At 40.0% G+C, this 12,664-nt stretch overlaps 1 protein-coding gene across 3 annotated transcripts in view; it reads left to right on the top strand.

The window, feature by feature from the left end:
* The window catches only part of RFTN1 (raftlin, lipid raft linker 1), a 136,056-nt gene that overhangs the window by 82,812 nt on the left and 40,580 nt on the right, over nt 1–12,664 (top strand). For all 3 annotated transcript variants that reach the window (XM_048511525.1, XM_048511522.1, XM_048511523.1), the window contains exon 5: nt 5,228–5,558. In XM_048511525.1, coding sequence (XP_048367482.1) covers nt 5,228–5,558 — 331 coding nt within the window. The remainder of the gene's footprint in view (nt 1–5,227; nt 5,559–12,664) is intronic.

Consider the following 12,664-nt stretch of genomic DNA (forward strand, 5'->3'; position numbering starts at 1 on the left):
TCTAGTAGCATGATTGTCAGGAAGTTGGTGGATTTGTAACATTTTGGAAAAAGATGCACCAAAAAATGAAGTTTCCTTTTTATTTTATAAATTACTGCTTCTCTATTTTTCCCTGTCTGTCAGCATCCAGCGAGTGTGGAGAATTGATGCCATCTGGATTGCAATTGAAAAATCCCATGCTATCTTTATTTTGGTGGGCAATAGGAAGAGATACCACAATTGCATATCTCAGACTGGTCTCATTCTACTGTTATTTATTTTAAATAATGAAAAAATGTTGACATTCATAATTCTCTCAGCAGTGAATCTTAACTCATGTCGAAAGAAACAACCAGCCAATCTTATCTTGTAATTTATACAATGGAAGTTCAGACTTCAGATCTGCAGCTGGATAGAAAGAAGGGATACCTTTTTCAATTAATAGAACTACTAGTTCCTTCAATTCAAATGTTTGTGTGTTCGCTTAATAGATTTACTTGTAACTTCTTGAAAATGTCTGTTGTTTCTTCTGTTGTATTGCTGTTCTTATATTTCTAAGCTGTTTTCCCTTTCACTTCCTGTTGGCTTCTGTCTTTCTTGTTTTCAGTTTTTTAAAAATATTCCAGCACAATGCATCAGCAAGAGGGTTTCAAAATAGTGATTATCTGTCCAATTTTCATGTGTTTAATAGAACTGCCTTCCTTTCAAAAATTAAAGGCAATATTTTAAATTACATGGAACTGCTTCACAAAAAAAGGAGAGATGCATGTTTTCATTTGGCTTGCAGTAACAACAGCAATTCAGTAAAACCACAGATCTGTGTTAACAGGTGATAAATTATAATTTTATTATAGAAGGCTGGGTTCTATGTGAGAATACAGTCTTTTTATTTCTTCTCAATCATTTTTCAAAAGCTTTTACACAGATCATAGCACTATAATTAATGGCACTTTCATGAATTCATCCAGCACTACAGCTTCTGGTGAGGACTTGTCTAAGTACATAAGAACAATAAGCACCAAATGGGGTTTTCAGTGTGTGCATAGTGTAGAGAGAGACATGAGGAGGACAGTATATTAAAAATAGCCTCATGTAACCACATCTGTTTTTTTAATTCTTTACATTCTTTTTGCACATAGTTGTCTCCCAAAGTCATGCCTTGTTAATTTTTTCTCATGCTATTTACCCGAGGGCAGGACAGAGAACCCTTTCTGTTATTACTAGTTTGTGACTTTCCATTTACATTGGATTGTCCAAGAGTGCTGTCCTTGACTTGGAGACCTATGTTAAGTTCTCATGGGACTGTCTCTTTCCATCTCTGCTTATCATCCAAATACATATATAGGAATGGCCTTTATTCTGGACTTTGGCTTAAGCATATTCTTTTAGAGTATGCATGGCTTGTACAGTTGTCCCTTCTTTTCCTCTGCTGTGCCTGACTGTGTAACAGAAGCTGTAACCATTATTCACTACAACAAGTGGTACAGTTTGTCATGTACATGGCTACCAACAGTTTCAACTTAACTCTTCTTTGTTTTGGCATAATTTGGTATGCTTGGGATGGGAGGAAGAGTTTGGCCATCTATGTTTTGTTCTATGCTTCCTTTGACTTTTTTGTATGAATTTCAGTATGCTGACCTGCATTTTTAAGGGTGTGTGATTTACACTGTGGTTTTGTGTATTGAGTTTGTTGTAAGGTGTAAAAATTTCATTGTTTGTGTGTAATGTTAACAGACATAGGCAGATTCCGCACAGGTCCCTACAGCAGCGTCCCACTGGCATATATAATGCCGGTAGAGCCATTCGCACGCTGAGGTACAAGCAGCCCAAAGAGCGGCTGAAGCCCATGGGGGTGCCTCCACATGGAGGCGCCTTCATTTTTCCCCACACTTACCTTCTTTCCCTGCAGAGCTCCACAGGGACAGGGAGGCATGCCCACCCTGCCCTCTGACCCCTGGGGATTGAAGGGCAGCATGGGCGGGCCTCCCCATCCCTGTGGAGCTCTGCAAGGAGAGAAGGTAAGTGTGGGAAAAAATGAAGGTACTGAAAAGTGGTGCCTCCAACCCGGTGCCATTCCCATAGTGCTACCAGGGAAACAGTGTTTCTGCCCCGGTGGGAGGAAAAAGCATGGTGCTGCCTCGGTGTGGAGGCAGCAGCCCTGCGAATAGTGGTGTGAAAAACGGTGTTTTTACTGTTCCAGGGGCGCTGTTTTTGGCCTGTGTAGACTCCGCCTTAGTGTACTGCTATGGGTTTTTTTTGTGAAGAGTAAAGCTGCATTATATTTTGATACTATAATGAGATGTTCCTACTTGTGCTTGCTGCAATTGTATTGTGTAATAGGAGCAATGCAACTTAAACTGACAAGTTTTTATTTTGTGTATTGTCATTCCATACATGAGTTGCCGCAATTTTCTGCAATATAATGCTGCCAAAATGTTTATGGCAATCATTGATTTTCAATGCATTTGGGTATTCAGTCTTTTAAGGGTGGGGTAGTTATGACCTCTGAATTTAAGCATAAGCATAAGCATAAGCATTTTATTGTCATTGTGCACGCACAACGAAATTTACAGCAGCATTCCTCGATGCACACAATTTCAGACTCATACAATTTCAGACTCATGCAATTTCAGACTCATACATCATCATCCTCCACCCATCCCTACATAGCCCCAAATACATCAATATGAAGCAGCGGAGTTTAGCATAGCCACATAGCATAGCCACATAGCATAGCCACATAGCATAGCCACATAGAATTTATGTGAAAATTCAAGTTGTGTAAGCCTGCAGGCCAGGCTTTAGTGTCACAAGATTCAATGTTAGTGGTGCCAGATTCATACCTACTTGGTGAGGTTCCATGCCTGTTCTGTAGGAGCTCCAGTGGAACAAACTATTGGAGTAGGTGACCTTCATTAACAATCTTCCACAGAACCTGTAAGACAGTTCCAGTGAGGGCTCAATGAGAGTGAGGGCTCATTGAGGGGTGCTTCCTGATGACATCATCCTGACTGCCACCTGTTATCACCACCAACTCTTGCCATCTTTCACTGCTACTGCTCAAATTCTGGAGGAGCTACCGCTACTAGTTCCTAAGCATCTTTGCTATGCATATGCCATGGAGTTTCCTGAAATTGTTACTTCTTGTGAGAATTCACGGAGTCTTATTTCAGCTTTCTTTCAATATGCTTGGGTAACCAGGAGAAATGAAGCAATAGCCACTAGGAGGAGGCAGTACGTGATGGTGAAGTGAGGCTACCCCTCCCCCGCCCGCCCCCATAATATACTGCCTAAGGTAATCTCACCTTGTCGACTCATTGTTGAGCTGGTCACAGATAGTCCTTTTTCCTAGAAATTCCTCGGACTATATTTGTACCTGTGCAACAAACGACAAATATTTTTATTTGATTTATGCAGTATTAATTGCAATGTTTTATACAGGTTGCTTTTGTGATTGTGGAAGCTGGCTGAGGGTACAGATTTTAAAATATTTTTTTCATTCAATGTTAGAAGCCCATGGTTTGGATTCTGCAGAAACTCTCAGTGAGCAGAAGGATTTCTGGTTCCCTGTCCCTTGGAGCAAAATGCTGCTAGAGGGGCAGTGTGATAGATCTTTCCACCCGTGGCCACCAAATGCAATGTCCACTCTTTCTTTTTTCTTTGTACATAAGTATATAAATGCCAACTAGTATTTGTTGCCTTCATTCTTCCCCATATGGTAGCTGTCACCAGGAATATAATTTTTAGAAAAAACCTTTATCTCCTTTTGGTAGTGTGTATGAGTTTATAAGGCAAAGTGAATGGTTGTGGTCCTAAGGAAAATAGCCCTCCCACCTGCACACTCTAAAATCAGCCAAGCACATCACTCTCCCATCTCCCTCTCACCCCCTTTCTCTCTCCAACCAGCTCTCAGTTTAAAGTCACACACATTAAAATCATTAACAGGCAATGGAAGAAAAATTCCCTCAATTTTATGTACATGGATAGGATTGACAGGATCTAGCACAATATGCATTTTGTATGCATCACCGTGGAGCAAAAGTATGGCATTTACTTTATGGTTTTTAATAGACAAAAAACAACAGTGTTTCATTGCAACCTGAAAAGTTAGTGCTGTAAAACCGTGGATGTGGCTGAGGGGGAGTGGTATCAAATCATACTTCTTTTTTCCTACCTAATTCTGTCTCTCTACATGAAACTAGTATTGAACATATTTCACTTCTGACTGTTGAAATAAAGCATTAAGAATTGGGGGCATCGTGATCTACTGTAACATTTGAAAGAAATGAAAGAAATTGAAATTGAATAAAAATTAAAGTTGGTTGAATTTTCATCAAAGGTTCATGTTGAAAGGCAACTTGATGTGTCAATCTGAAGGGAAATTTCTATGAGATACTACATAGCTGGCATCTTACTTCTGTAAGCTGAAATATATGGAGACAATAATAGAAGTGCTAGAGATGTAAACTTCCACATATGATGGAAACAAAGGGACACTGCAACTTTAGAAGAAAATTAATATGATCTTATGATTTACTTCCTTTATCTTGAATTTTTAGATATGGTTGCATCAAAAAGGCCATTATTCATTGGCTTTCCCAATTCTGTTCATGTTCAGTTTGCAAAGAACTGGCATCATTTAACCAAATCAATAAAGTGTGGCTCACTAAGGTTTGGCATATGATGAAAATATCGCACGTGTGTATTAATTTCTAGGGATAAGTGTAATGTATAAATATTTATAATTACAGATAATGATTTTTATCATTTGTTTTTGAATTATGCTGAAAATATTTTGGATCTCTTTTAAAAAAATAATATTAAAGACATTCAAATATAAACTAATAGGAAACGCAGGCATTTCAAGTCTCCCATATCTTATTTTAAAAGTACATAGGTGAAATGAACTATTGCTATGTAGGTCTGATTTGGTTATGTTAATTTTTAATGAATAAACCCATAAAGCAAAAAATTCAAAACAGTTCTATTTCCAGTAATGATATCCATAGAATATATAACTATTCAAATTGTAGTCTTTTGTATTTTCACATTTTATATAAATATAGTTTAAAAGAAGTGTATGCCTCTTGTGGAATGTAGCATACAAATCCAATAAGACTTTCTATGCACCACAGCCCACCACCCCACCCCCCAATAGCACTAGTTCACCTGATGTGGTGAATTTTGAAACACTACTATTTCTGAAGGAGAACTTGTAAATTAATTTATAATCTCTTTTGATTTATAGATTCAAGATGCAGCAAGTCGTGGCATGAGGTTTGTTGGAATAATACCTCAGTACACTTCCCAGATGAGCTCTAAGAGCAGCAGTGCTATAATATCCAGCAGCAACAGCTCGAGAGAACTAAGAGGTGACAAAACTCCATCAGACTTTCCTGAGCATTGTGCTTTGTTGGATCATGAAAAAGATGGCACTAATGGAAATGAAGTCCCCAAAGCAGCAAGTGAGGAAGATGTTGGCCAGTGTGTAAACCCTAGTGAAGATCTGGGAGGTGAAGGGCAGGTTACTGAACATCTCAGTTTAAGCTCTGCTGAAGAAAATGGAGGGCAGCTACAAGGTGAGAAAACAAATGGTTCTCCAAGGCTACCGCATATGGGTTACTACTGTGCTGCATTGGGACCTGGTTCCGCTGCTGCTTGCTGCATTGAATGTACTGCAGCAACACCTAATAAGAATAAGCTCCGGAGTAATTTGCTATTTATATTGTTAGTAAAGTACTCTAATATGCAGAAAATGTTATGAACTTTTTTCTTGTAACAACTCTGCAGGTATTTATATATCTAGGTTTCAACATGGCCAAATCTAGGAATACTTAAATCCAGAGAATGAATCCTTTGACAGACAAAACATCTTTCTGCAAGCCTGGAAATATCCCCAGGTTTACAGTATGTAATAGAAGTAGCATCATAGCTTTACAAAATGAAGTAGACAATGTGGGGGTTGCTGGGATACCACAGCAGTGTATCAACCTTTGAGCCTTGGTTTCCTTTCATTAAAAAGCAGAGTGAGGGCACAGACTTGTTTTGGCCTTTGAGGGAGGACTTATTGGGGCCAGGCCTGGCAGAAACCATAAGTGACTTGGTTACACGCAACTTGTAAGACTCACCAGACCTGACTGCTTGCTACAATTAAACAGCAGCCACCCCACAAAAGGCAGTGTGGTATAATAACTATAACTGAAGCAGATAAACGAGAAATTGGTTGGTGGGTAGGAAGGAGAGAAGGGAGCAGAGAAAAGTGAGGCTATGGGGTGAGAAGAACGAGGGGAACAGGAAAATATGTGAGAAGTATGATATATGGGAAGCTGAGGTTCTCCTCCACAAGTCCTTCCAGGTTCCCCACTGCTCAACTGGGAAGAGAAGAGAATAAAACAAGACAAGGAGAGAAATTATGGTGACTTTTAGGGAAGAGATGAGGAAATGGGGGAGGGGAGAAAATAAGATGCTCCCCAAAAATCCTTTGGGTTTCCCACTTGTAGGGATACCATCCTCCAAGTGGGGCCAGAAGATCTCCCAGAATTACAACTTATCGCCAAACCACAGATATCTGTTCCTCTGGAGAAAATGGCTACTCTGGAAGATGAACTGTTGCATTATAGGGTTGCCAACTCTGGGTTCAGAAATTCTTGGAGATTTTAGGGTTGGGGCCTGGGAAGGGTAGGGTTTGAGGAGAGGAGGGAACTCAGTTGGCTCTACCCTCCAAAGACTCTACCCTCCAAAGCAGCCTTTTCTCCAGGGGAACTGGTGTCTGTTTTCCAGAATTCTGTGGTAATTCTGGGAGATCTCCACAGTTTGGCAATTTAATTATACCCCACTAAGCTCCCTCCGCTTCCCAGGCCTTGCAGTCCCTGGGATTCACTCCCTGAATCTCCAGGAATTTCCAGACTTAAGAGTTGGCAACCCTGAGTCACATTTTTCTGGGGTTTTTTAAATCTGAATTTTGAATCTATTGGACTAGGCGGGCTTTCATGGAAAACTGATTAGAATGTATTTGGATAAATTGGAAAGATACAGACCAAAGGAGGGTTAAAATTGATCACCTTCCATCTTCCCTCCTGCTGCATTTCTGTGCTGCTTCTGCATCTTCCCTGCAGAATTTGATCATCTCCAAGTTTCAGGTTGTACTTTATTTCCATTTACCACTTGCTTTAAAAAGTGGTGTAAAGTCCCAAAGGATGTTGCAGCTCCCACATAGAAGTAACAAAGTTCACAACTTTGGGAAATGTATTAACACCATTCAGGGTTACCTACATTTTTTTTGAAGGGGAAAAAATGACAACCTCTTTATATTATATACATCTCTCTCTCTCTCTCTCTCTCTCTCTCTCTCTCTCTCTCTCTCTCTCTGTGTGTGTGTGTGTGTATATATACACACACATGTATATATATACAAGTATATACGTATATAATCAATGCATATAATCAACAACTCCTTCAAATGATAGAATAAATTATGTTGACCTCAATGAACTGTCAATGAATAATTATACTTTTACATTATTTTATCTATAATGTCTGTGTACTCCCTCACCAACCCACCCCACCCACCCCGTTTTCACACAAAAAACCCCAATCCAAGAGGCATCTTTTTCAGGCTAGTCTTTTTCTGGACATTTTAAAAAATACAGCACACATAATTTTGACATGGGAAACACCAAACGCACCTTACGCTCTTTCACAGTCTGATAAAGCACAGCCCAAGAAAAGCGTTATCTGATAAATGTGCTGCTGGAAGCTAAAATGACTAAACTTGAAACTACTGTCCTTTAGTCACTGGAAAAGACACACTCGAAAAATAGTAATGCTAGAAACGTTAAAGACATCAGGAAAAGACCCACTATGAGATGGATTGACTCAATAAAGGAAGCCACGGTTCTCAGTTTACATGATCTGAGCAAGGTGTTTTGGAGGTAATTGTTTCATAAGTTAGATACAACTTGATGGCACATAAAGCACATGAACAGGCCCTTCATTCTTGTCCCTCCTCCACCTTCCCAAAATGGAAAAGCAGGCTCTTTCGTGGTAAAGGAGCAGGTCTATTTGGACCTTTGGCAAAGCCAAGCACAACACACCTGACAGTTTTAAAGTGGTGGAAGGGGGGCAAGAGAAGAACCCACCCTCTTCCACTCCACCCCATTTGACTCAAAAGTGCTCCAGAGCTTTCAGTGCCTACGCACTGGGGGTGGGGGTGACGGTGGGAAAGAGGGGAGCATTAGGCATTCTAAACCATTGGAATTTACCAGCCTTCCCCAACTTTTTCCCTTGTGAGTGTTTAGCATGCACCCGTGTTTCCCATCCCCCCCCCCCCCGCCCGGAAGTCTCACATGCTCAGAGCCTACCATGGCCACTGTTTATGCACGGTCCTTGTAATTGGGGGGAGGGGTAGAGACAAGGAATTGAAAGGTCCTGTAGGTGGGACAGCAGAGGGTGCCTTCACAGAGGGAAAAGCCAAGGAAGGTTACTTGGGGATCTGTGTCCCCCATTGTATAGAATGACAGTTTTGAATATCTCCTCAGAAACCTTTAACTTTCCCTGCTTTTCACTCACTATTGTCTTGCCCAACTAATAGCTGCAGTCCTTCTATTGTCTTGGCCAACTAATAGCTGCAGAGTTCTTACCAAGGACTGCAACTCCCCTTTGAGGCCTGGGTCTCCTTCTCCTTCTCCCCATCTCTTGGTGCCAGCCTAATTGGCGGAATGGGGTGCATGCACTGCAGAACAAGCCATCTCTGCTGAGTAATTTAGCCCCCCTCCCCTCTACTCCTAGAATCAGCCTATTGGGGAATGGATCATGCATGCTGCAGAATGAGCCATCTCTTCTGTGCAATTGAGCCTCCACTTCTCTGTGAGAGATAGGGGGTAGAAGTGAAGAATGACATTACTGTCTTTTCCCCACAGTGCATCTGGTTTCTTTATTGCCCTTTTGTGACCTTAATTTTCTTTAGTACTTCCATTTCCTAACCTACAAAATTGCAGTTTTGGCATTAATCTTCATTCTGTTCCCCAAGTAAAACAGTCTTAGGTGCCTGTACTCAGCCAGAACAGAGTGGGAGACTCAGAAGCAAGGTGTAACAGTTAAAAAAAAAGGTTTATTGCTAGAAGAATTGAGACCCTAATTCCACCCAGGGTCTGGCTAAAATAAAGTACTTGCTTGACTGGAACAATTTGAAGCTTGAGACTTTTATCCTTTCCAGACTCCTTCCAGGAAAGTCCACTTTGTCTGGGCTTCCTCTTGGTTCCTTCAGTGTCCTTTTTCTGGATTCTACTTTCTGATAACACCTAGGCGGATTCCGCATGGGCCAAAAAAACAGTGGTGTGAAAACGGTGTAAACCCTTTTACACCGTTCTCACACTGCTGTTTTGGCTCATGCAGAATCCGCCCTTAACTTTTATACTCCTTAGACTATACACCCTAGACGTAAGAGATATTGCAGCCTTCCAATTCCACTGGCACCTTGGACTAAATTAAATAAACAGGAACACTACTGGGTAATGAAAGGAAGACTGCCTCTAGGGGGATTCTTAAAGGGACAAGGTCTAACTAAAGTTCCCTCCCTTAGAACACTATACAAAAGGAACTGAACCCATACTAGCTATATAGGGACAACTGAGACTTAATAAAGAAAATCAGAGCTTCTCTGGGAGCATGACAATCTTTATTTTTCCCCTTGTGAGCACAGAAGTAAATACTTCTATTCTCCACATTTTTGTCTGCCATACCTTTCACAAGAGTTCCTTGTTTTTGCCGGCAGTTTCCTTTACCAGAGATATATGCATTTTTGGCTAGCTGGGAATAATATATTTGTTTAGTGCAGGTGTTGCTTGATTTTGCTTTTTAGAGTTCTTCCAAGGACTTTATTTTATTTCCCAACTTGGTTATTCCTTACAAGTTCACAAATGTACTTTGAATTTATTAACTTACAGAAAAGGCCTTTCATTTCCAACGCAATTTAAGAACTTAACTGTTTGTGTTGAAATAATGTTGGGCTCTTATTTTAATAAGAGCTGGTTGCATTGTAAAGTCCCTGGCTAAGAGATCCCTTATCCTGTTTCCTATTACAGCAAAATGATAAAGCACTCCTCTTTGATCAGCGGCTTAGTATTTGGATAGTTTTGCCAAATAAGTGTCTTAACACCCATCCTCTATATAAAATGTATTTTACAATTACTACTTAGAATTTTTTACTAGTATGACGAATCTGATGAATTTTAATATTCTAGATGTGCATGTGCCTACTGTATCTCTCGGCATTTGTTTTTTTAAGAGTTTGTCACATTAGTTGTGTGCTCTCTAAATGCTGCTGAACCCAAAAAGTATGTGAGATATTTTTCAGAAGAATGTTTAAAAACACTAGTGTTGTTGCATGTGCTTAAAAAAAAATCTATCGTCCCATCCCCTTCCAATTGTTGGAAGGAAAGGATAGATTGTTTACCTTTTTAACGTTTGGGAACATTTAAACATTTCTGTAGAGAGGTCTTTTTCTGCTGGTGGTGTGGGCTTTCTGAACAACTCAAACATATGTTTAGGTGAGAGGGAGGAAGGGAATGTTATTGGATTCATCTTTGAAGGCAGAGTGACCATGTAGTTGTTGAAGAGTGTTGAAAGAGGTAAACATTTTAATCATGTATTAATTGGATGCCCTAGGTCTAGCCATCACCTTTCAGTTCATCATTTGAGAAAAATGGCCTCTTCATGTCATTGGTGTAATGATACAATAAAAGCATCCACATTTAAAATGCCACTGTAATTATGACAATGGAAACAGGCTCATTCCGCACAGCATATTTATAAGGAGTTGCAATCATTATAAATGAATTTGCTTTCCATTTAAGGGGAAACAAGTTCATTTATAACAATTGCAACTCCTTATAAATATGCTGTGCGGAATGAGCCTGAGTGAACTCGTAATGTTACTGCCATGATCATGACTTCTAGCCTTAATTATCTGTCTCTGGAAGATGACATGGCTCTAACAGTAAAGTTGCATAGGGGTATCCTGTATGACAACTTAGATGCCTTTATCAATTCTAATACATTGGTCTCGCTTGTTTATTTATTGGCTTCTAAATTCTAGTGGATGGGCTGTTTTTTGAATTCACTTGGAAAGATCAAATGAAACCATCTGTCCTCCTCATGTCTCTCTCTACACTATGCACACACTGAAAACCCCATTTGGTGCTTATTGTTCTTATGTACTTAGACAAGTCCTCACCAGAAGCTGTAGTGCTGGATGAATTCATGAAAGTGCCATTAATTATAGTGCTATGATCTGTGTAAAAGCTTTTGAAAAATGATTGAGAAGAAATAAAAAGACTGTATTCTCACATAGAACCCAGCCTTCTATAATAAAATTATAATTTATCACCTGTTAACACAGATCTGTGGTTTTACTGAATTGCTGTTGTTACTGCAAGCCAAATGAAAACATGCATCTCTCCTTTTTTTGTGAAGCAGTTCCATGTAATTTAAAATATTGCCTTTAATTTTTGAAAGGAAGGCAGTTCTATTAAACACATGAAAATTGGACAGATAATCACTATTTTGAAACCCTCTTGCTGATGCATTGTGCTGGAATATTTTTTCTGCAGACTTTGGTGTAAGAACACCTCACCAGTAAGACTGTTAATATTTTGTGTCTTCATAATCACAGCTCCTTTTGTCTCTCTGAAAGAACCACATATTTTTCTGCAAACTTTAAACTTTGGCATTCACCCTTCACTTTCTCGTAATATGAAGTTCATTGATAGTATAGTGTCCATCAGTTTAGATAAGGTAACTTGCATAGAGGTACATAAGAAAAATATTCAAAATAAAGTGTTGTCCTGCATGCTGTTTGCCATGGTGGCCAACTGGATACATCACAAAATCTCCTTAAGGGGCAAAGAGGTTTGCCCACGTCACCAGAATTCAAAGGGCATGCCTATAATGCCTGGCGTTGCCAGGTCTCCTGATCACTGGTGAGGAACTGGGGGTAAGGTTACTAGCCCCAGATTGGGAAATTCCTGCAGATTTCAGGGATGGGGAGGACCTCAGTGGGGTACAATGTCATAGACCCCACCCTCCAAAACACCTATTTTCTCCAAGAAAACTGATCTTTGCTGTCGGGAGATGAGCTACAATTCCAGCTGATCCCTAGGCTCCAGCTAGAGTTTGACATCCGTATGCTAGCCTGTTGATAGCCACCCTTACCCCCACTCTGTCTGTGGCTTAACTGGGGGGATGGGGCATAATGTCAAGGAATGTTTTGTAGAGACTTGAGTGTCCTAATCAGCAAAAGAGGGTTGGAAATTTGCCTACTCTCTTCATTGCCACTGTGCAAAATTAAGGTGCTCATGGTCACAACACAGAGAGGAGGCCATGCAAGCACCAGAAATATATGTCATTTCTAATTAAAGACAGCTTAAACATACAACAAGCCTCAAGACTGTGTGAGAAAGCCGTAGCAACAACAGGCATAGAAACTGTACTACTGCCATCAAGCTAGTGGAAGAAATTTTGTATTGAGAAATCTATCGCTCCATGGAAATAAAGGACATCCACTAATATAGCTCAATTTCACTCTATCAAAATTTCAAAATTTAAGGTAGAAAAATAATTGGAATTTGAAGCAAGGAAGAAGGATGGAATATAGTGCCCTATATAAAGAGATGCTCTAAAGCAGGGG

Source organism: Sphaerodactylus townsendi, linkage group LG11 (assembly GCF_021028975.2).
Source record: "Sphaerodactylus townsendi isolate TG3544 linkage group LG11, MPM_Stown_v2.3, whole genome shotgun sequence".
Classification (NCBI taxonomy): domain Eukaryota; kingdom Metazoa; phylum Chordata; class Lepidosauria; order Squamata; family Sphaerodactylidae; genus Sphaerodactylus; species Sphaerodactylus townsendi.